Source organism: Berghia stephanieae, chromosome 1 (genome assembly GCF_034508935.2).
Source record: "Berghia stephanieae isolate SIO BIC M18660-M18661 chromosome 1, UCSD_Bste_1.3, whole genome shotgun sequence".
NCBI classification, from domain to species: domain Eukaryota; kingdom Metazoa; phylum Mollusca; class Gastropoda; order Nudibranchia; family Aeolidiidae; genus Berghia; species Berghia stephanieae.
Window position 1 is genome coordinate 6,049,255 of NC_088360.1, and position 25,427 is coordinate 6,074,681.

Genomic DNA, 25,427 nt, shown 5'->3' on the forward strand with positions numbered 1-25,427 from the left:
TTAAAGAAAAGAAAAAGAAAGTGAGAGAGAAAAAAAAAAAAAAGAAGAGTAAAAGGTGAATGAATACAAGTAGGCTAATCTCGAATGAGAAAGAGTGATTTCTGTAAAGTAATGTTTTTTAATAAAGTTTGGTAATATTCTTTAAGTGCAATTATTTTGTATCTTTGATTTGGTCATATATTAGATTGTACTTAAATAATATGATTTACTATGAAAAAAAAGAAAGCTTGATAGTGTTAAAACTGGAAGACATCTCAAATGTTTTGGATAGAATATTGAATGCATGAGTGCTAACCGGAACTTGTATTTACTTTGTAGTATAATGATTATGGATGTGTTTATAACCATAGACGGACTGATGCAAATTAAATATGCTGTGTAAAACTGTGTTGTGCATGTCCTATGTCTGACAATGATTTGAGATGGGCAGATCAGAACTGAAGAATAATATTGTTTGGAAGAGTTTGCTTCCACAGATAAAACTGTATTATAGTGTATATAAAAATAATTTATGAAAAAAGAAAAAAAGCACATATAAATAAATAACCCCACAAGGTTGCTGCTGCTCACTAATAGATTGAAATTATTTAATATTAATATTAATGGATTATATTACCATTGTCAAAATGGTGAAAATATTTACTATTAATATTAATGGATTATATTACCATTGTCAGAAAGGTGAAAATGTTTAATATTAATATTAATGGATTATATTACCATTGTCAAAATGGTGAAAATGTTGTAATATTAATATTAATGGATTATGTTACCATTGTCAAAATGGACATGGTTGACTTGTAGAATTCACCATGCATAGTCGGTGTGTTTGATTATGGATTAGTCTGTGTCTTTGGTTGCATCATGTCCTACAGGTAAGAATCTGAAAAGTAATTTATGTTGCATGGACTGTTATAGATCAAGCCTAGTATAAATGTGTTGTGTGATCCGATGGATAGGATGTTGTGTCAAAGCTGTTTTTGAGCAAGACAGGAGTATGTTTAGTTTTGTTTTGCATGATTTTTTAATTATTTGTGTTGAATTTGAGGGGAAGAATGGCTTCAATAAAGCAATAAGTGGATAGTGCTCTAGTCAAACAACTAAGAAACATCGTAAAGTACCCGTAAACTGTAAGATTATGTTTAAATTTACTTTTTTTAAAGAACGAAATTTGGAGAGAAAAAAATAGTACACCAAATAGAAAAACTGATGAAAAAAGAAAGAGAAAAATAAATTTTTTAAAAAATGTTTAATTCAGCATTTGCTCTGGTTAACAGGATATCTATGCATTTTTTAATAAAGTCGGTAAAGTTACAGACCTTTTCAGCAAGATGTAACCTTTCAACTTGAGAAGAATTGTCTAATTGTTGTGATTCAATATTCAAGATGGACACCAATGTAGAATGTGGGCTTCATAAGATTTTATTATGAATAAATTCCTAACTTTGTATGAAGCACACGATTTCTTTGAAGCCACTACAATTATGTGGTATCAGTTATTAAACATTAAGAATCAATTATGAAATTTTGACATCTTTTGATGAAAGGTGACATCTGTTTGGAAAGGTGATCTATTCCTGAATAATGATTTTTAAAAGAAGAGCTAAAAGGGCATGGAGAGATTTTGTAAAGGTTTTATAGAAGAAAAAAAAACAATTCGGATTATTCTAATTCCATGTCACAAATTTTGTAAATTACATTTTGTACAAAGCGTGGAAACTCGGGGCTGTTATCACCTCTTAATTGGGCTTTTTTCCTTCTCATACTGAGCTGCATTTGTTTTGATTCGATAATCTTCAGGCACTTAGAACTAAAGTCCATCGACAAACCATATTTTAAAAATCGATAAATAAAGTTTAAAATAATTCAGAATGATAATGAAGGTTTTTATGTTGGCCTAAGCCTGGAACAAAATAAAATAGGAAGAGCCTTAATAAGCTTACTTATCTTTTTTATTGTTGATTTAAAATATCTCATCCTTCTGACAAAAAAAAAATGGCAAATGTGTCATCACCATCTTCATCGTCTCCACATTGAATTTTTCACTTAGTTTTCAAGAATGTCAAACAAATTTTACGTAGCTCGGTGCCTTACTCATATGGTTTCTGGTGTCATATTAATACCTAATATATGTATTTTATTTCCTTACTTTGTAACATAAATAGTAATAGTATTAAATTTTTGGCTTCAAACAAATATAATTTCAAATTCTGTGCTATAATGAAATCGAAATAACCTTGCATTGTAGCCACTTAACACTTGGCAAACAAAGTAAAAATGTCTCTATCGCTGCTAGCTTTAAAACAAAGAAAAATATCTTATGAGTTTCTTTTTCAGAGACGCAGTTACCGTTATAAGAACTATTTCTTTGATCACGAATTCCAAGGCAGACAGTTTTGAAATTATTTCTTCTCAATTGTGTTCAAATTAAGTGACACATTTTAAAATTAGTTTAATCTTGCATAACATTCATTAATAGTTAAAGAAAAGATTGATCAAAAATCTAGCTTTACCCACTGCCCTTTGATAACGGTTTTATTTACATAAGATTGTTTTTACTTTTATATTCTTTGTTCATGTTCATGTCATCTACAGGCAGCAATATTAATAATATAGATAAATAGCAGACTTGTCATTTTCGTTTCATAAATGTAAACAATATTTTTAAAGTGTTAAAATGAATTACCCGACAATTTGTCTTGGTTTTTTTTGTGGTTTTTTTTTTGGTGATAGCAACGGTCTTTTTATTGTTGCCTTCATTTAATAACTATAAATACAGATTACGTAGTTCATAAACTAAAAGGTAAGTAAAGGATACAGGTTTGCCCATAAGTAATGGGCTTAATATCCTTTCACTTTCACTCAATTATGTAATTATATTATGTCAGATCAGCTGATCGTTTTAAAAAAAATAAAATAATTACTAACATGATGATTAATACTTCTACTCATATGGGTATTTATGGATGGACATGGCTATAGAAACACACAGATGTTATATTATGGTCGTGTCCTATACAACTGTCATTGTTGACAGACGTTTAAATCTGGGTGATTACGAATAAGCTAATTTGGTTTGATTTTGCACCAAACGAAAACCCATTATTATAGGGTTTTGCTTAAGGATATCGAGGAGAGTGAGTGGGGGGGGGGGGGGGGGGTAATTTTAGAAAATACCTTCTTATAATATTTTATATTATTTAATTCAGTAATTGAGGACTCTCATGATTGATTTTAAAATTTAATAAAGATCACAACGTAAATACTTCATGTCACAAATTGTTGCCCTAATTGCCCTGTGTACTTAGTTTTCTTTGAAATTAGAGTTGATTAACCCGGTTCATTACAAATACGGAACAAATTTATTATTTTTTTAGTATTATTATTACCACAGTGTAGGGTAAGTATGATGGTTCGTCTCTTCCTAGATCCTATCAATTAAAAATATGATTGAGATTGAGAAGAAAGTTTTTTAGATTCGAAATAATTGAGGTTGCTTGACAAATTTGATAAAAATATTCATATTGTAACTGTAGCGTTGCTCGCATCCATTGCAAGTTACTAAATGATGTTTAATTTTTACAAGACTTCTTGAAATAATGAAATGATCAAGATGCCTCAGAATAAAGCAATAGAAAATTAATAAAAACTCGAATCTCTATGAATGTCCTCACTACTGTATTAATATAAATGTTGTGGCCTTGTAGTATTCATTCGTTCATTCAATCATTCATTCATTTACTTTCATTCATTCATCATTCATACATTTTCTTTCATTCATCCATTCTTTCAATCGTTTTATTTAATTAATTTATTAATAATTTATTATTTTTGCTTATTCTCTTTGAGAAAAGTCAAACTGTGATTTTGAATTCTTGTTCATCGTTTACGTTCCATGTCCTCCATTTTGCGGAGGGTTTCAAACTAATTGAAAAAAAAAAAAAAACAAAGCAAAAAATAAACAAAGAAATGATCTTGAATAAACTTAATTGTGCAATACACCATGGAGCTGTTGAATACCGCGAAGCCATTCGATCAGATTTACCTGTTTAAAAATAGGTAGCAAGTAATGTCTTCGTGCCATTTTTGATACCTTTTAGTATGTTTTGCTTTTCTCAATGTTTTTTGTTTGCATTCATTCTCTTATTTCATTAACCACGCAAGATTTTGAAGAAAATATCTTATCAACTTAGAAATAAAAAATATATTCAATAAAGTTTCTTTTAATCTTTATATCATCGGTGTTGTGCAATTTCTTCAAAAGTTTTTTTATTTTTTTTTTTTAATAAATCACTTGGTCTTGCTCCAACCCCGGATGGGTGTGAGCTTAAAGGGATTCACCAAATGTATTGTCATTTCTTCTGATTTCTATTGAACTTTTACTTGCGAGAAACAGTACTCGCCAGAATCTAGCACGCCGAATTCTGGGTGGGGTCCTTTGACCTCCCATGATGGGCAGGAGGTCACTTGTGTCTTCTGTCACCTTATATCTGTTATCCAAGTTATTTTCTGTCTTTTTTCTTGGAATGGGATTGCTTGGTTTTATCCTGGTCCTTGTAGTCCTTAGCTGAGAGGGAAACAGTCAAATGTTTAGTATTAATATTGGGAGATGATTTTTTTCCCTTGTAAATCATCTCTCTGTTATGTATTGTTATTGATGATTTCTGTTTAGGATATATTATATAAGCATTTGAGTGAATTCCTCTTATTGGGGTCTTGTGCTTGTGTTTGGACGAGACTTTTATGTGATCTAAAACTAAGTACACTGACAGTGTGCTCTTGGAATCTACTTCTGGTCCCTATTTGAACCACTCCCCATTATCTGTCTTTTTCTTGGGTACTTTTACTTCTAATTCTAGTCTTTTTTTCATTACCCCAAGTTCTATTTTTGGGTGGGGATCCTGGCCTCCCATAGTGGGCGGGGAGGTACATGCTGTGTCTTCTATCCCCTCTACCCGTTTTCCAATTGTGTCCTGTCATTGTCTTGGAATGAGATTACTTAGTTTTGTCCAGACCCTGGCCGGAGTTCCTTGGCTAGGAGGGAAACAGTCGAATGTATAGTTAGAGTTTTGGGAGATGATATTTTTTTCCTTGTAAATTATCTCTCTATTATGCATTGTATTATGTTTAGTTTACATATTAAATTATTTGATTTGTAAACATTTGAGTGTATTCCTCTTAGTTGGGACCTGTGCTTGTGTCTGGATGAGACTTTTAGGTGATCTCAAACTAAGTAATTTGATAGTGTGCTCTTGGAATCTACATCCGTTTCCTATTTGAACCAATTCCCCTTTGTCTCACCTTTTCTTTTGTGCTTTAATTGTAATTCTAGAACTTTTTACTATCCCATTTTCTTCCTTTTTACTGGCGCTGATATGACCTTAATGTGTTGCAAGCGCCGTAAAACCCTGAAAAACAAAAACAAAAAAGTTCTATTTTTTCAAAAACCTAAATGTGTTGCAAGCGCCGTAAAGCCATTAAAAACAAACAAACACACCGAATTCCAGCAAACTCTGCAATACTGCACGATGGGGCTGGGTTACCGAATGTTATCTATATACGATATACAGTAGTAATATATCGTTATCTCCCATGAGCATTGGATTTCGGCACGCTCGGATTCTAGAACTAGAACGCTTTATGGCTTCTCCCGAGAGTGTGTACTATGTGTTGATTATTAGGTACTCTAGAACTAGATCTAAGTCATTTGATTGTTCTATACCTGAGTAAGGTGAAATGACGCAAGCGGTTTAAATCACCAACAACCAAAAAAAAACAACAATCTAGTCTCTCGCACGGTGTTATGTCCTTTGGTAAGGCACTTGACACATATAACCCCACTCGTGTGATTGAGTACTTTGCTATCGTCAGTGACCAGTTCTGATGTACCAGTACAGAAATTGGCCCAACAGGTGACTTAAATTTGGTTCCACGTGACATGCTTGGGAAATCAAGAATTGAAATGAACATTGGGCTCTTGAAAACCCGCCAAATTTATTTATTCATCTATCTATCCATCCATCCATCTAACCATCCATCCATCCATCCATCCATCCATCCATCCATCCATCCATCCATCTATCTATCTATCTATCTATCTATCTATCTATCTATCTATCTATCTATCTATCTATCTATCTATCTATCTATCTATCTATCTATCTATCTATCTATCTATCTATCTATCTATCTATCTATCTATCTATCTATCTATCTATCTATCTATCTATCTATCTATCTATCTATCTATCTATCTATCTATCTATCTATCTATCTATCTATCTATCTATCTATCTATCTATCTATCTATCTATCTATCTATCTATCTATCTATCTATCTATCTATCTATCTATCTATCTATCTATCTATCTATCTATCTATCTATCTATCTATCTATCTATCTATCTATCTATCTATCTATCTATCTATCTATCTATCTATCTATCTATCTATCTATCTATCTATCTATCTATCTATCTATCTATCTATCTATCCATTTATTTATCTATTTTATTTATTTATTTATTCTTTTATTTACTTATTTAGATATTTTCACGTGTACTTATTTGCAGGTCTGACAATCTAAATTGCTATAGTCTCATTGTTGTAATGGAAGGACAGTCGACTCCGCTTAGTCGCACACCATCGGGAGTTCGGGTTAGTGTGTCGATAAAGCGGAAAAGCTAAAAAATAGCATCTAAGCACCAGTTTTCTTGTGCCATTCCGATAGTTCATGTCCCTCTGAGTTTTCTACGGGCTTGGAACATTCTTGTTCAAGGCTGCATTCGAATGGGTTTTTTTTCTTTTCTTTTTTCTCTCTTCTTTTTATGTTTTATCGACAACAAAATGTTACCTTATTGTTTGTAAAAATAGTAATCGTGAAGCGTTGGTTGTTTTCTATTCTGTGCAAGCTGTTTATAAACCCTTTGTCTTCAATCTTGCCAATGTTCGTAGATCATCTGTCAAGCGTTCTTCTTTTTGGGGAGACCAAATCAATACAATTTATGTCTTTCTTTTTTTTTTTTACTACAGACATTTAGTCCTGATATATCTAGAAACACCTCTTCTGTAAACTTTTTCATTTGCAAAGGCCTTTGCTGAAATCCTTTACTGTGGGGAAGGCAGTAGGATGTCAGCGTGTATAGGATATGTTTCTCTCTCTCTCTCTATCTCTCTCTCTCTCTCTCTCTCTCTCTCTCTCTCTCTCTCTCTCTCTCCATATGTTATCACTCTTAGAGAGAGAATGTAAATGAAGATAATCTGAGTGTGTCTACTGTTGTAGGAATCCCGAGAATGCGTCTTTGTGAAATTCTTGGCTGGCCACAGAGCGGGATAAACTGCTACCAAGAACTACCCCGACTGAACCAATCACGTTTGACCTATTTCTTTCACATGTGTCCAACACGGTTTGTGCAGGCCCTGAATTCCGAATCTCTCGAACCAACTTGTGTCATCCTCCTTTTCTTTTTCGGGCACATTGGATGAATGTACGATTTCCAGCGCTTTTCACATTCTAAAATTTTACGAATTGCAGATACTTCAGTTTTTAATTTTTTTACAGAGGCTTTGATTGAGATCCTCCGCAAAATATTGAACATCGAAGATTATGAATTATGTAATCTGCTTTCCATAACATGTTTTTCTGGGTGGGGTTCCCAACCTCCCATAGTGAGCAGAAGGGGGGGGGGGGGTACTTGTTGTGTCTTCTATACCCCTTTATCTGTTCCAATTGCTTTCTGTCTTTGTATTGGAATGAGATTACTTAGTTTTGTTCTGACCTTGGCCGGAATCCTTGGCTGGGAGGCAAACAGTCAAATGTATAGTTATAGTTTTGGGAGATGATATTTTTTTCCTTGTAAATCATCTCTCTGTTATGCATTGTTATTTTTTTTTTCATTTTTTACATATGATTTGTAAACATTTGAGTGTGTTCCTCTTCGTGGGATCTTGTGCTGGTGTATGGGTGATCCTTTTCGGTGATCTCAAATTAAGTATACACTGATAGTGTGCTCTTGGAATCTATATCTGTTCCCTATTTGAACCAATTCCCCTTTGTTCTACCTTTTCTTGGATGCTTGAATAGTAATTCTAGAATCTTTTACCAATCCCATTTTCTTCATTTTTACTGGCCCTGATAAGACCTTAATGTGTCGCAAGCGCCGTAAAACCCTTAAAAACAAAAACATAACTCGGTTTTTGTTCTTTGTGTGTCTCATAACTCAAATTGCTATAGAGTGAAGTTGACGTCACTCGGGTCTTTGTTGTTGATTTTTGCCATCCATGTTTATGAGTAATTCTCACTAAACTGTGTTAACCAGGCTATAAAAGTTCATGGTTACACGTAGTTTTGTGTGCTGGTCCGTTATACTTCCGGATGACAATGTTGTGAGCTTATTAACCAAGCGCATACTATCTATAGGATCAATGTTATAATGGGAATTCTCTCAAACCAGCACAAAATATTGTCTAGTACAACACAGTTAAAACAGGCCCATAAAATGCGTTCTGTTATCAGACTGCTTATAGATAGTATGCGCTTGGCTAAGAAGTTCACAACATTGCCATCCGGAAGTATAACGGACTAATACACAACACTGTGTGTAACCATGATAGTTGATAGTCCGGTTAATACCCTTTAGTGAGAATTACTCATAAACGCGGAAGGCAAAAAACAATAACAAAGGCCTGAGTGACGTCATCTTCGAACTATCTATAGCCTCTTGGTTGGCTACAGAACGGGGTAGACTGCCACCAAGAACAACCCTCAGTGAACCAATCACCTTTGTCCTATTTCTGTCGCAGGTGTTCAACATGTTTTGTCGTGCGGCTATGTGGTCTTGTGTTATGATTCTCGCTTTTGGATTGGAAGGTCCAGGGTTCGAGACCCGCTCCGAGCGGCGCATAGTTGAGTCCTTGGAAAAGGCCCTTTACTCACACTCTCTCATAGTGCTCAGGTGTAAAATAAGTACCTGGCGTTGTCTCTGTCCTTAATGATTGTAATATCGCCTACCAGGCGTCTTGACTCTTTCCAATATGTTAAATGTTGCTATTAATATGAACTCCATGTAAACCGCTTTGAGCACGTTTAGTAGATATTGCTCTATTTAATGCTCTAGTTTTTGTTTGTTTTTGTTTTGTTTTTTTTAAAACTCATTACTTTTTCGGGATATCATGCTGGGTATTTCCAGCCGTCATTGACCATGCTCACGCATGTAATAAAATACCTGCAGTCTCAAGGCCTATCCTTCTTTCTTTCCCCCTTTCCTTTACTTTAAAAAACAAACTCACAAACAAAACATAGGATCGTGTCATGCCAACTATTTTCCTGAGCTGATATCTGTTTATGAATATCTCTTTAAACATCATTCTATTATTTCATAGACAAAGCCACTCAGAATTGTTAAAAGTATTTTGGTTCGTCAAAAATTGATAAAATGTGAATGATATTCCAAGCACTTAATTATAATTTAAAAAAAAAGAAATCCTCGAGATGATGGAACAGTGTACATTTAACATAACAATATGAGACATGTAACCTGTTAGCATACTGCTCTATCGGGATAGATAGAGCAACAATGGATTGAAACGATATCAGGATTGACAAGACTTCAATCCCATATTTTCACATACATTTTCAGTGACTTTGGCTTTGGTCTGTCATAGCTACTAATATATTGAACGGCATTTGCAACGGCAAACAAACAGTCAACAAACAAAATAAATAATAGCGTATCTAATACTTCGATGGTAACACTTCGAAATAAACTCTTTTGCGTGGAGGATACATTCCAAAGTCGGCTATCTTGATGTCCAATCGATAGCCTGCGATTGCGTCGCTACGGTGGTTGCTACACAAAACGAGTAAGTTTCTCCCTTTTTCATTCCCAAAACTGTGTTTCAAATTGCATAAATTAAAAGATTCTTGTTTATTATCATAATATTTGATTTCGATAACTTCCACAGGCCAGCAGAACTAACGAACCGCAATAATCCCAGTATCTGTTTAAACTGCTTCGGGTCTGGAAATATAGCATGCCTGAACAAGATTGTTAATCAATTAAACTTAAATCAGCACGCATTTTTATGGCTGATTTATTATTTTTTAAAATTCAGTTTCTTTATGACCCCCCCCCCCCATATTTGGCGAGTTGTTTTCTTTTGTCATCTATGCGATTCTCATAAAACATTTAAATGCAACTGGACTCATATCAGTCTCGTATGTTGGTGAGGGTTTTTACATTAACATCAATCAACACAAGTGATACTGATCTCAGAATCTGCCAGAAAACGTGTTTTAAACATCAATATCGACAATCGATAATTTTACTGCAGTTTCAACTCCGAGTAGTAAAGATAAATTGAGATTCCATATAAGAGATTTTGACAATATTATAGCTTCTACAACATTTTTAAAACACCAACAGTCTCTCAGTTTGATAAATAAGAAAGGATGGAAATAATCTCGAATTCTCTAAAATGGGATAATTTAAGAAATACTTTCCATGCTATTATTCCTAATTCATTAAAATAATTTAATAAATAAGAGCGGTATTGTTCATTATTTTGAATTTGGCGAGAACTGTTAATTATCTGAGGAAGATGGAAGGGAGGGAGTACCATGAATAAGTTGTATACACAAGAAAAAGAACAAAATTGATCTGAAAACTATTAGTTCTAAATTCCACTTACTGTTGGGGCAGTGTCCCGCTGGTGTTAAAGACATAATTTGCAATGTTGTTGCTCTTATTTTTGAGTGCTTTCTCTTTAAATCTTCAGTTCAACATTAATTAAGCAACCTAAAACATTTATCTTTTTTTTAGGAAGGATTTATAATCACAATGACAGCCGGATCGATTGCTGTTCCTACTGTCATTCCTCTCAGACCCCCAATTCCTGGAAGGTCAAAGCAGTCTATTGATTCGAATACAAAGATTGAACTCAGGACAGGTTGGTATTTTCTAATTCCATTATATCCATTCGCAGTCATATGCATTTGTTTGAAGCATTACTTCATTGTAAAAATAGTTATACCTACGTGGATTGGGGCGGGGGGGGGGGGGGGGGAACTGAATATTTCCCTTTATACTTTTTTTAGGGATTATGTGAAACAAAAATCCATTCCAGTCCAGGTGCTTTTCAATTCTGAAGTGTAAGATACCTCCATCCTAGACCGTATTTGCTTTGCTAGATTTATAACCATGGTTTATTTTATTTTATTTTTTTTTTCATTATGATTTTTGTTTTTTACTGAAACAGAGAGTGCAGGAGCAACAATCCATTACACAATAAATGGAACCAAACCAAACCCTTTCCAGAGAGTTGGTGACAGGTGTACGATGAAATATCATGGACCTTTTACTCTTCCAGCTGGGAAACAGACAGTCAAAGCACTGGCTTTGTCTAGGTGAGATCCCTACCCCCTTACCATGGATTAAAAAAAACAAAAAAACCAAAGACAACAACGACAAGAAAGAAAAAAAAACAGTACATTAACGTAATGTAGAAAAAGCTGTAGAATTGTTTTTTTTTAAAACGGAAAAGGCGTTTAACAATTATTTAATTAATTATTTTTTTTTCCTTAGCATCATTTGTACTTCTTGTATAAACTTTACTTACGTTATGATAAGTTAATACATTTATTTCAAGTATAGAACAAGAAAGTTTGTTCGGTAACACATTAATGCTGTTAACTATTGTAAATGTCAATTTCTCTCAAATAGCTAATTCATCTATAGATAAATTTTTAGGGTCATCTCTCTCTCTCTCTCTCTCTCTCTCTCTCTCTCTCTCTCTCTCTCTCTCTCTCTCTCTCTCTCTCTCTCAATCTTCTCTCAATATATCAAAAATGAATTTGAGTATATAGAGCATCAGCATTTTTGCTTGAGAATGAATAAAACTGTATTTTCACCTTCTGTTTCAGTGACGGTATGAGAGAAAGTAATGTTGTTACCAAACTATTTGAAGTGAATTATGTGCCTCCTCCATCTGTGCCTGTTGAGGATGATGATCTTGGATTTCAAGATGATTTGGAACGTAGAAGAGCCCATGTGAGTTTTCGCAGTGATCAAAAAGAAAAGGAATAGTGAAAATTGTTGTTTGCTTCTCCAATGGAATGGGCAAAGTAACTTATGACTGGAAGCCTATTCAAAAAGAGAACAGTCAGAAAACAAATTTTATTACAATTGAAAAATTTCTTCGAACCTTGATGAAGTGTCACAGGATATTTGATACAATGAACTCAGTTCATTTTGAAATTTTAAACTTTGAACGAAGTTATGGTCTTTATTATTCAGTATAATTGCCACATTTTACTTTGGCAGCATTGTTAAAATATCAAGAAATAAGAAAATCTTTTATTATATTATGATTGCTAGAACGTCCAATAAATCTCGTGACGTTGTGATAAATATTTTTATTTTATTTTTCAAAGAATGATGTAATAAGAGCAAAAAGTAAATTGGCAACCACTCCTGGATCTGCGTGGACAGATTTGGAAGAGATGAAATCAACACAACAAATGATGGCAGGTATGCTCAAATAGATGATGTGATAGTTTTAGCTAAATAGGGATATCCAATTTTATTGAGTGACTCATTTACTATCCCCCCGTTATACTATATGAGCTACCATCTTTTCTCGTGAGGTAACCACCTTTCTGAGCTTTTTTCTTTTGATTTAACTACAAATGTAATTTTCAATTTTAACAACTTGGATATGAGGTCCTCTTGATTGTCTGTCGTTAGTTCTACTACTTTTTCCGTATATTGAAAAGAGGTGTTATTTGTAGAGATTTATTTACAGCATGAGCCTCTCAACGATAAAGTTTAATAGCTGTTTAACTGCAACTTAATAGTCTAATGAAGGGCTGATAATTGTGTTTAGCTTTTAGTACTTTTAAATGTAAATTTGCTGTGACTTTTTTCAAAATCACACCATGTGCTCAAGTTACACTGGTATATATCAATTACAGGTTTAACATGGGACCTATCAAATATGTTTTGTTTGAGCCTATGCTAATGAATTTGGATAATTAGTTTTAAAACATATTTTATTATGGTAAAAAACAAAACACAAGACAAAACTTCCAAGTTTGTAATGGTCAGGGTAAATGAAAATCCTTATTGTTGAGATAAGGCTGGAGATTCATTCTCATTTCCTTGTTACAGACATGCATGTCAGAGGCAGCAACCACCACAAGCCCCACGCTGGCACCAGATTCCTGGAAACAAGAAGAGGAGAAACACGAGATTATTCTCCCGGTCACCAAACTTATCCATCTTCTACAGTACAACAGCCTTATGTAAGCTTCTTTATCTATTAACCTAAGGTTTCCTATAAATTCGGATAAGTAAGTTGTCAAATATATAATATTGAAGTATCAGATTGACAAGTAAATGATACTAGTTTCATTTTTTTTATAATGAAAAGAATCTAAACTTTTTTATTTTTTTCAGACAGTCTCTTATCAATCAACAGAATTTTCTCCAGTTAAGTGTAAAGCCTCTATGATAGCTTGTTAAGGGTTAACAATTAGCTACTGATATAACTGTTGAAAATATTGTTTTCACTCATAAAAGCTTCTTATTTGGTTTTGATGACATTGACATCTATTAGTCATGCAAGCGATACATTCCATCTTTGGCAAGCACAACAATTTGATAGAGAATGCTTGTCTTTCACATTTAAGAAATTCATTTTTCCTTCATTCTCTGTCAGATTTTTAATGGAATTGGATCTCAAGACCTGACATGGGCAACACAACGCCTTCCTCCACCCACTAGCTACGATCAACCACCTGAGATCCAGTTTGATCCTAGCAGATACCCACGTGCCTCAGACTTTCTCAAGTAAGATTACACATCATGTTTGTGTCTTTTTACATTCTTGATCCTTAGACCTCCTTCTTTCTCAGACTTTAAGAATATTGATAGTGAATTAATAGCATTTTCTTTTGTGCAGCTATGTGGTCTTATGGTATGACATCATCATCAGACCAGAAGGTCCAGGGTGTGAGTCCCGCTCTGAGCTGTGCATGGTTGGGTGCTTGGAGAAGGGTCTTTACTCACATTCTGTCACTGTACTCAGGTGCAAACTGAGTACCTGGTCATTAACAGCACTTGTTGAGGAAAAAAAATGTATTATCGCGTCATGTCTCCTCCTATATGTTAATGTTGCTGTTAGCTTGTTAAGCACTTTGAGCACGTTTAGTGGATATTGCTCTATATCATTGCTCAAGTTTTAAAAAAAAAGTTGTTGTTGTTTTGTTTGATTAAATAATTTTTAAAAAAGAATTTAGAATTGAATTGCATTGTAATTCAAATTTCATAAATTAGACATGACTCCGGTAAAATAATTTGGAAATGCTTTTGGTAGCTCTGATGTGTCTATGATTGTAAATTCTAAAAATATTTCATTATCTAAATATTTCAGCTTCACTACGACTTCAAAAGGAATGTATCCAGGCCCGGTAAGTATTTAAAAGTTTAAAAAAATATGATTCATGATTTTATTTTTCTTGCATTTAAAAATGCAAATATTTTTTTCTCGAGTCATCATAAGATGTAGATAATTTATTAATGCAGGAAAATATTTCACTAAAAAGTGCAATGGAAAAAAAACCAATAGAGTACTATGAAAGTGAAGAAAATTTTTAAATCTGTAATACTGTGTTTTATCTGATTACTTTTATTCATTTTGTTCCAGTTTTGTCATAAAAAGAATGTTATTTGAATAAAAGTATAAACGTAAAAATGTCAATGTAATAAAAAATTCCTTAACTGATGCTTTACATAATTTAAAAAAAAAAGAATTTCTCTGGTTTCATGTCATCAGGCAGCGTATTTGGATTGATATGGTATTAAATATGGAATGCAGGATATATCTCCAAATTCAAGCCTCCTTCAAATCCATGGAAATCTAGAAAAATCTGTAATAATAATTAGAGAAAAATTGCACACGTTGTCTCTTTTTGCTTAACTCCTTTATTGGTATACTGAACATAATAATGTAATATCTTCCTTTATTATCATCACTCTTTTGCCATTGTTTTTTAAATCTTTATTAGACATTATAATAAGCTATATTATTGAATCGGTGTCATTCACCACTTGATGTGGCTCAGTTGATCAGTGATATGATTTTGTGTATTGTCATTAAAGTCGAGCAATGTTAAATTGATCAGTGGCTGGATGGGTGACAACATGGAAAATTCTCGTCCTGGGTAAGGCACTTTACGCATATCACCCCAATTGACTCAGGTGAGTACCTGGCTACATTCAGTGAAATATATTAACAAGTGTTATTACTAAAAGGATGCATAACAGGTGACTGGTACTCTCTGTAATAGAAATATGGTTCTATATGGCCTGCTTGGGGAATAAATAAAACATTGTGAAGCGTATTGAGCATGGCTAATCCAAAGAAATTCTCTATATAAATGTTCATTTTGTTTTTAAAATTTCTCCTTCAGAACCAATGGATGCCAGTACAAGTCAGTCCATCGGGTTTCGTTGTCCCGGCACCTCAAGGTCTTAAAGGGGTGAATGATGACATCAGACCAGGCAAAAAGATCACGCATGATGAGTCAACGCAAACTGTGGGATTATTCTACCCATCACAGAGACAGATCGACAAGACAAAAGAACAAGAAGAGGAGAAAATGGCGTTTGAGAAACAAATGAGGGATAGGAAGCCTTTGCTAACAGCTGTCAGTCCTGGAAGAGGTAAAATTTGATCACTGCACTGAATGTATTGTTCATTGACCCTGTTGCAGATACTATGATAATGATCTGTTGTATTTTATTAATTATATATTATTACAACTGTTGTTTTAATATTCTTTTCTTTCAAATATAACAATCTGCATTTTCCAATCCTCAAGGTTACTGGCGGAAGCAAGTAGAACACATCTGTCAGCACCTGAAAGCACACACTCAAAATGATGCAGAGTTTAGGGCCCTGATAGGAGAGCCGAAAATGGGCAAAGTATAAACAAGTTGTTTTTAAATTGATCTTTTATCTCTGTAATTTAGACTCCAACAACATGAACAGTTAACAGAGCCGAAAATAAATTCTATCATTAATTTCTAACTTTATGTCTTTATCACATACAACACAGCAATAAGGTTCAGGTACAATCTACCCGAATCACCCAAAACCACCAGTGAAATATGTACAAGAATTGCTGGAATTTAGTTTATTTTGATCTTTGATTTAATGTTCGTTTAAGAGTATCACAAGATGTCCAATATTTCAAACCATTTTAAGAAAAATAGTTATTCTTGATTGTGTTCAATGCATTTTGACCTGTCGGTGTGTACTAAGTTCTAAAAGTCATGCTCACAAATTTTCCTGGATTAAAGAGATTATTTCAACAATATTTGGAAATTGTAATGACCATGGTCTTACTTTAAACCATATAATGTATTCAGTAAATGATCATCATTGTCTGGTTTCAGTTGCTATCCAGTTCTGTCCAGGAAGATGGCTATGAAATGAGTTTGACTCTGACCTTTGCTCTCCGCGGTGGCAAGGATCCATTTGTAGGCAAGCAACTCGGTGTGTCTAGATCAGAGGGATATCTCAGTTCTCACACAATGATTGATGAGAGGATTGACTCAGAAGAGGGTAAGAATGATATTATTTCTTATATCCACCCATTTTCTAAACTTTAAAAAAAATACATTTGTTTGTTTGTTTGTTTTTAGGTGTTTAACGGTGCTTTCGACACTATTTAGGTAATTTAAGCGCCCGTTTCTGTCTTTTATCAATTTTTATCGGCCTTGAGGGGCCATAGCTGCTCAAAAACGTGTACTGTTGTAATAAAATCTTTATAAAATCATAATAGTTATATGTTTGTTATGTAAAAATATTTATTTACAATTTCTGCAGGAGTTCACATTCCTGCAGATACTTTAAAATTGTAAGCGGATCGACGACTGGAACAGAGACTTCAAGTCCCTGTTTTCATAATGTTGTGACATTATCTGTTCTAATTCTGTACATTCAGTTAAAATGTGTTGAACTGTAAGGTCACAGTTACATCTTCTGCAGAGGGGTTTTTCATCCCTCTCCAGAAGGAAGCGGTGAGTGAGGGCAGTATGTCCGATCCGGAGTCAAGTTATTTTGACCTCGTCTCTTCTTTTTAGCCCCGAGTTGAGAAACTGATAGTTGACTGGTGGTGGTGGCGTGGGCTGGGAGGGGTGGAGGGGGGGGGGTGTAGATGGTGGGTCTCTTTGTTAATCCTTTGCAAATGTGGTTTGATTTTACTGTACCTGAAACTTTCTTACTATTTACCTTGAGAAAGCAGAAATATGGATGCGATTTAGATTTCACCAGAACCCAATTTTACATTACTTCACTGATTAAAGCCGGAGTCACAAAGCTATTACTGCTCTCTTTGTGGAAACAGGTCAGAAGTTCTATCTAGATAAATAACTATTATTTTATTGAAAATGAATCTCAACTTTGAAGGATTAAGTGGATTTCTGGCAGTTACATGATTTATTTATTATCATCTTTTACATTTTAATGTTTTATTTTACTACGGTACAAGTTGCTTAATCAGAACTGCACCATTATACTGAAATAACTCCAATTAAATGGCATTCCAATTAACTGATTCTACTTGTGGCCTCCATTGGAAGAACATATCAAGATTACACCCATCATTTGCAGTGGCTATATATTTATATTTATATATACAGTAAAACGGAACGTACATTGATTTGTTGTCTGAAATTTCATTTTTCATTCTTGGCTACATTTGACATTACATGTGTGCAGTCATGATGAAAGAGAATTTGTTAGCCTGTCTTATAACTTCACATTCATATGAAATTGCCACTACACCCATATCTTGAAAAAAGGCCAAATGAATCAAGGACACATGAATTCTGTTCCCAAAATAATCCACTAAACATTATACAATTTAAATCAAAACGGGTTGCATTGTCAAAATAAAATCAACCATTGCATCATTACATGTGCTCCCATTAATCATGTTTTGTTCACCAAGACTGGAAAATGACTCAAGTATAACATATTACGATATCAAAAGGAATGAATATGATAAACTCAATGTCATTGTTAATTAATTCGACTTTAAAAAAAAGAATTTGAAGACACGGGATGATTACCTTCTTGTTCCTTTCACTGGTAATACAGTCCAAGCCCTTTTTTATTGACATTTCATGTCTTTATGAAAAACAAATCTAAGTCTACCTCTAACAATGAGAGACAAATTTCACTCCACAAAACAATTACCGAATATGCCAATCTTAATGGTTGCATAAGTAAACAACATATTAAGAATGCATTGTCTACCTATTGACCCATGATCATGAACGTGACGATGGTAGTTGATGACACTGATAAGGGATACATGTAAGTTCTCTTGTTCACATCTCTGTGATGACATGACGAATGGTTTGACCACTCAGCCGATTGGTTGTCGCAATAGACACTAACAGGAGATACAGATAAATTCTATTGTTCACACTTCTGCCATGAACGTTACGAACACACTCTTTGTTGACTCTCCCACAAGAATAATTTGCATTTTATGAACCATCGTTTTAAATGATTGAAGAAAATGAAAAAGCCCTTTTATGGGGACGGTCATTGTCAAATTTTATCCCTATTACACGATGGGCTGTCCCAATTAAATTGCTGGGAATTGGAAATGGTATGACTTTTTATATAGCAAAAAAAATCTGTTCCCAATGAATCGTCCCAATTAATAGCATCCCTAATACCGGCTTGGACTGTACTCATGCTTATGATTACTTGGAACCAAAAAATTCTTACATTTGCTGAAGCTATGAAATCATTTCAGTTAATTGGGATGCATTCCAATTCACCCGTAGAAAGTATATAGAAAACAATTATGTTAGAGACAGATCATTCCAATTAAGCGACTGTTCTGATAAAGTGGTGTTTCAAATAGTAACTTTGACTGAATCAATTTACTACAATTTGTTACTTCCTGAAAATGATTTTTTTTGTTTTTGTTTTTTTTTTTGTTGATACTCATGCTTTAGTTCCATGTCATGCTTTATAGTTTGGTATTTTTAAAAATTCCAGACACAGTACACTTTTATATTATGTGTTAGGAATTATGAGAGCTTTAGTTCTTCAACTGTATTATAAAGTAATGATGATTACAAATTTATTTACTGAGTTTTTTCATTGTGTCCTCAGACAGTGAAGAGGAAATAGTTTCCAGAAGTGGAGGCATTAAAAAAGTGAGAAAACCTAAAGCAAAGAAAAAGACTGCACCAAAGTTATCGGTAATAAATGGCTCCACATACTCTGTCGTTCATTTCATTCATTTAAAAATTAAAAATGAGCTTTTATATAGTGCAATATCCACTTAACGTGCTCAAAGCGCTTTACAAGGGGTCGCTGGTCAACAGCAACATTTAACATGTAGGACGAGACATGACGCCTGTTAGGCGATATTACAATTTTTCGGACAAAGACAAAGCTGTTAATGGCCAGTTACTCATTTTACACCTGAGTACGGTGAGAGAATGTGAGTAAAGAGTCTTTTCCAAGGACTCAACTATGCGTCGAGCGAGGCTCGAACCCAGGACCTACCGATCGACTGTCAGATATGCTTTAATATACTAGTACTCATATAATTATAAAATTCAATGTCTCCAGCTAGATACTCAGTGACATTTGAGACTCAGGAATATAACGTGTTAAGAACACCTTGACAATCAGTGTTTGCCATCATTGTATCAATCCACACACACTAGTCTCATTGAATGTTGCTTGACTTTATTCAGAGACAAGACATAGAACTGATTAGGACATTAACTCTGCATTGTATGTCAAATGGTCAAATCTCTCAAATCTGAGACCTCTTGAGGTCCCAGGTCTTATAGATTTTGCCATGACGAGGATCATTTAAATCGATCGATATTTGAACGATAAGTTTTCTAGCCAAATTTTTAAATACTTGTTTTCTAGAATACGGCAGTTAACTGGTTAATTGGTTAATTATACTTTTTTTCAGATGCTGTTGACATTAAATTGCATTGATATCATTACCAATTTATCACTTCCATTCTAATTTTAAAAAGAAAGAACAAATTTTTATGAACTTCTTTTTTATTTCTAATTTTATTAATTTTCAATTTTGCAGCCAGTGAATGCTAGCCTATTTAAACAGTTGGGTGCTAAAGTCGATGCATCTGTCAGTGAAATTCAGCAACTTTTGGATGAGGTGTGTTCTCATTTAAATTGGTATTTGATCACAAAAGTACAAAATATTCATTGCTGACTTATGGAAATGGTTATATTATTATTATATTTTTATTATTATTATTATTATTATTATTATTATTATTATTATTATTATTATTATTATTATTATTATTATTATATTATTATTATTATTATTATTATTATTATTATTATTATTATATTTTATTATTATTTTAAAAATTTTTTAATTCTAATTATTATTTTATTGTTTTAATTATTATTATTATTTTTATTATTATCATCATTATTATTATTATTATTATTATTATTATTATTATTATTATTATTATAATTATTATTATTATCATTTTTATTATTATTCGCATCATGTGAAAGATACTGTTAGGTTGATATTATTTTTCCTTTGAATTTGCGTCTCAAATTCTCCTACAAATAATAGAAATATGCATGACTGAGAATCGATCGGCATTTCCTTCTTGCAAATATTTTTATTTCCTGCAGTGGTTGAACAAAATGTTATGTGAAATGACAGCGTTGTGTTCAATTTACAAAGTTAATTGAGCACAGTCCAGAGAAATACAACAGTAATCAAAACAATTTTGATCTTTTCTTTAACATTAATTATTTCTTTTTTTTTTTTTTTTCCTCAAGGGAGCCGATCCCAATTGTCTGAACAAGAATGAGCTTCCCCCCTTGCATGTTGCAGTAAAAAATAGTCACGTTGATGCAGTTGAAGTGCTAGTACAAGGGGGAGCAGAAGTGAACGCTCATGGACCCAGCTCAATGTAAGTACAGCCCTTATTGCACTGTTGTCAAATCCTAATCACTTTTATAATATTTAATTTTCCAAATAAAAGTAACGGAAAGAAGAATGTGCATGAAATAATTTTAAAAACAGATTAATTTGATCATCATCTTGAAATAAATCTTTATTAATTTTTGAATTAAACTGCCTCCAACTTACAACATAGCTGCCAACTTTTCAAAATGCAAAAACGTATTATTATACGCGGTGCGGTGCGGACGCCCTATTCATGTCTTAAAATGGCATATTTATTAATGTTCTTAAGTACTAGAATGGTCAGAACTGTAATACTAAGAGAAGCTTACCTTTATCATCATACTGGGCAGGCTGATGGGGAGGTGGTGACAGAAGCAGATTACTGAGACTTGGGCTTAACATTTTCTCCCAAGATAATTTTTATCAGATTTTCTGTCTTTTTTTTTTTTTTCTGGATTTTTTTTCTTTTTCTGGATTGGCCAAATCGTACTAAATACGATTTTATCGTACTGGTTGGCAGCTATGTTACAATCTTTGGAAATAAAAAGTTGTCAAAATGATGCAGAGGGAGGCAAAGGTAATAGCCAGAGACTGTCCCAGATCCATGGTGGATACCCTATGCTCCAGATGGAGTTAAAAGGAATAAAGTAGACTTAAAACCTGTAATGATCAAAATTTTTGTGTCATCTTTACAAAATTATAATCGTATGTGCACGATTGCCACTATCTTCCTTAAATAGATACTTCTCTCATTGAATGTTATTAAAGGTAATCTTTAAATAAATATTTTTTTTTAGCAGAATAATATTTCGAGGGCCTCTGAATCTAATTGTGTAAGTGCAAGAGAGGTGATTTTGAGAAAAATATTTAAAGAATTAGTTCGGCTTCTTCAATAACACTAAACATGTGTGTTTAGATCACATGACTATTACTGATAAATAACGGGATTCTGGTTAGTCTCTGTATGTCACAAGGGTAGGGGATGGGTTGGGCTTTAATATAAGCTAAAGATAAAAAATTACCGCACCTGTTGTTTGCACGGCTAGAGACAGACACACTTGATATTTAATTAACAACAATTGAGTGAATACCTGATCTTTTGACAAAAAAGCCTCTCAAATCTTTTGAGATGAACTGTAGATAATAATGACAAATAGAGTGCTTTCATTACACTGATAAGAATAGCAGTCTAATCTGAGACAACCTTTCTCGCCCACGATTTTCAAGCTGTTAGTTTGTTCATTTTAAACAAATATCAGTAATAATATACGGCAATATGCAGACCTGCCTACTACTACTACTATGAAAATTTTGTTGAGCTACGAATTGTGTCGACAAAGTACAAATCTATCTAAAGCTCAATATTCAATGAAACTTGTTGACAATGAGGTGTTGGTGCTAGAGCACTAAATACACTGAGAAATTTTAATCGTCATTTCATCCAGTTGAGAATAAATTGATGATTAAAAAACTTAGATACTGTACCTATTTACTCCCCCCTCCTCCATCCTCCCCTGGAAACAAAATCTGAAGTAGATTGGCAATACGCTATAGATATATAGTAAACATGTCAGGTTCAAAAGTAAGCTTGAAAATTTTTTCGATTAAGTTTAGTTATCTAAAGTTTAGATTACCGTAATGTGGCAATTTGGTTTGAAATATAGAAAAGCAAAGTATCTGACATTTCCGTTAATACAGGGAATGCGCCTTGTCAATTTTTAAATTATTTGATTTTCTTGCCATACCTATATCATGCATTAATGATTTGTTCTCACAGCAAAGGAAATACAGCTCTGCATGAAGCCGTAAATCTTGGTCCACCTGGAATGAAAGTGATAGATTCTCTGCTCTTGTAAGTTCATGCTTAATACATAATACATCAATATGTTGCTTGCAGAAACTGTCTCATCTTGTTGCTTGGCACGAGTAAAGTAGAATCTATATCGAAGGCTTCTGACTCCAATCGGACAGAAGCGAGAGAGATGCACTTTCGACAAACACGTTTAGAATGCCCTATCTTTGAGCTAACTGGTCATGTGTGTTTAGATCACATGACTATTCCCGCCAAATAACGGGATTATGGTTAGTCTCTGTTGGTCATAAACGTCGGGGAGGGAGGGGTTGGGTGTTAATATTATATAAGCTAACATTTTTAAAAAACCACACATGGTGCTTGCATGGTCTCAGTTGAATACCCTCGATATGCTTATTTATATAGGTCATATCCTTGATTCTATGCCATGTGCATAGAGATTGCTACATTTAAACTAGTCATTGTTTTTGAAGAGTTAAACGAGTTCAGTGGGTTTGAAATACATACATGGCACTTTGTCATTGTAAATGTAGATAAATATTAGTCATTTTCATTCAAGTATGACATTTGCACTTTACATCTTTTCACAGCAATGGGGCAGATCAGAATGTGAAAAATGAAAGAGGAGAGACGCCCTTAGACCTGGCAGTCAAGGCTGGCTATGAGAGTATCACCAAAAGGTTTACATCAGCACTTGGACAGTCTCATCTTGAAAAAATGACAAAAGCTAAAATAAAAGGATACTAATAATAATAGCATTTGTAGGATTTCTAATTTTCCCCCCCCCCCCTCCCCACGCACACATAAAACAAAACAAACAAAAAATTAATAAAAATCAGCAATACGTTATTCCACAATTTCAAACTTGAATTTGTAAAATTCCAAGTCCAATAATGCATACGCCCTTATTAATTATTAGAAATTTGTATTCGAAATGTAGAAATTTACCATTATTTTCATACTTATTTTTGTTTTCTTTAAGGTTTGATAAACAAATCGGAGTATAGATGGAACACTGTTAACCTTATGAAGTAAGAAGCATGGTTGAATCATTAAAATTCACCATGTACATATTATTGTCATTTATTTTTAGTCATAAATACTCCAAGATTTTCATAGCTCAGCCAATAATTTATACAACACTCTGTGGGCATATTGTGATATGTCAGTTTACTCATGCTTAGTCAAGCTTGTAGATGGGCATTTCATTTGTGAGGATAAATTGTCCAAGTCCAAACAATCAATGCATAGGAATAAAGGAATACTTGGAGTTGGAGTAAAACGAGCATTTCAACTTCCAAATCACGCACATATTAGGAATTCCTCTTTTTCTTGAGAGCAATTAAGGGTAGGATCATATCCAAGGCTAGCAAAAGGGTGATATTTAAAGGTTTCAATGAGTAATCTATGTCTCACTTACCGTTCGTTTAAGTATTCTTCCTGGTCACGTGAAGAAAGTAGCCTTACTTTAACTAATTTGCAGATACCTCATTGAATGGTTGTTTGTAGTTTATTGATTGATTTGCTTTGTATTATTCATTGAATAGTTTTATTTCACTCTTTTGTCGATTTCTTTTTAAATGGCTTTAATGGCATGGTTGCTGAAGAGTCTGGTTTTTTTCAAAACCCTGCTTTGACGCCTCAATTAGTTTATATTTCTGTTCATAGTGTATTATACGGTAAAATTACTTCTTAGTTTTTGGAGTGGATTTGAATGTGGAACAGTTTGTCTTTACCTTTCAGTTTTATATAGATCATTTATGTATTTATCGTCTCTTTAAGAAAGGTTTTGTGTAAATATGTCATATTAAAAGCGAGTCAATAAAGTGAGGTTTACATTGGACTTTGGAATCACTGAGGTCAGTAGGGGTGAAGGTTAGATCACATTGTATTCAGGCTCTGGAATGTAAAATGATGGAACTGACCCAAACCAATTGGAATTAATTGTGAGTTTTATTGAATCAAAGGTCTTGCTGGATCCATGCTCATTCAATCCCAAGTTTCACGGTTTATGATAATGTTCATCTGTTTATTCTCTTCCATTATTCAATATCGCTAGAACGATTCTACATGTATAACAAGCATACAATTGATTTGATCTTGTTGCACTGGAAAATCCCTAATAACACCACAAAACATTGAATGTTACAATTATAAGTTCAGCCTATAATGCATATTCCTTTTTCCTTAAAGTACTGTTATTAGTAATTTGGTGAAATATATCATTTATATTGATATTTGACTCGAACAAACATAATTTTTTCCCCATTAACCTTACTGACTGGATTTTTTTTTTTTTGGACACATCATTGAGAAACGTCAAAAAGAAAGCCTTTTCGTGTAAATAAGAGGGAACTAGATGACATGTTTATACATGTGCACTGTGATTTGGTGTCAATTACAATCTACAGAGATTTTTTAAAAGCATGAAGCAGATTGTCTTTTTCTTCTGCTTACCCGAGGTGATGGTCATTAATATATTTTCTTTTTACAAAATTTCCTCTTATAAATAAAGATATTATTTTTTATAATCATTGTCATTTATGATGTACAATTGGATAATTCATTGGTAATATGAATAAATTTTAAAAAATAAA

The 25,427-nt window shown here is 33.4% G+C and overlaps 1 protein-coding gene across 1 annotated transcript; it reads left to right on the plus strand.

The window, feature by feature from the left end:
* Positions 1-9,773: 9,773 nt before the first annotated feature.
* Positions 9,774-25,427, plus strand: LOC144966662 (double zinc ribbon and ankyrin repeat-containing protein 1-like). The gene is made up of 16 exons (XM_078903423.1): positions 9,774-9,862; positions 10,822-10,948; positions 11,258-11,405; positions 11,922-12,048; positions 12,432-12,528; positions 13,168-13,301; positions 13,718-13,848; positions 14,432-14,468; positions 15,471-15,723; positions 15,882-15,985; positions 16,459-16,627; positions 19,202-19,290; positions 20,154-20,234; positions 20,888-21,021; positions 22,795-22,869; positions 23,421-25,427. The coding sequence occupies exons 2-16, from the start codon at positions 10,840-10,842 to the stop codon at positions 23,575-23,577; spliced, it is 1,845 nt and encodes a 614-aa protein (XP_078759549.1). The 5' UTR covers positions 9,774-9,862; positions 10,822-10,839; the 3' UTR covers positions 23,578-25,427.

Bases quoted from the DNA above. Each gene is read 5' to 3' on its own strand.
- LOC144966662 (XM_078903423.1), top strand. From the start codon at position 10,840: ATGACAGCCGGATCGATTGCTGTTCCTACTGTCATTCCTCTCAGACCC. The intron at 12,529-13,167 runs GTATGCTCAAAT...TCCTTGTTACAG, and splicing joins AACACAACAAATGATGGCAG to ACATGCATGTCAGAGGCAGC. The intron at 13,302-13,717 runs GTAAGCTTCTTT...ATTCTCTGTCAG, and splicing joins CTACAGTACAACAGCCTTAT to ATTTTTAATGGAATTGGATC.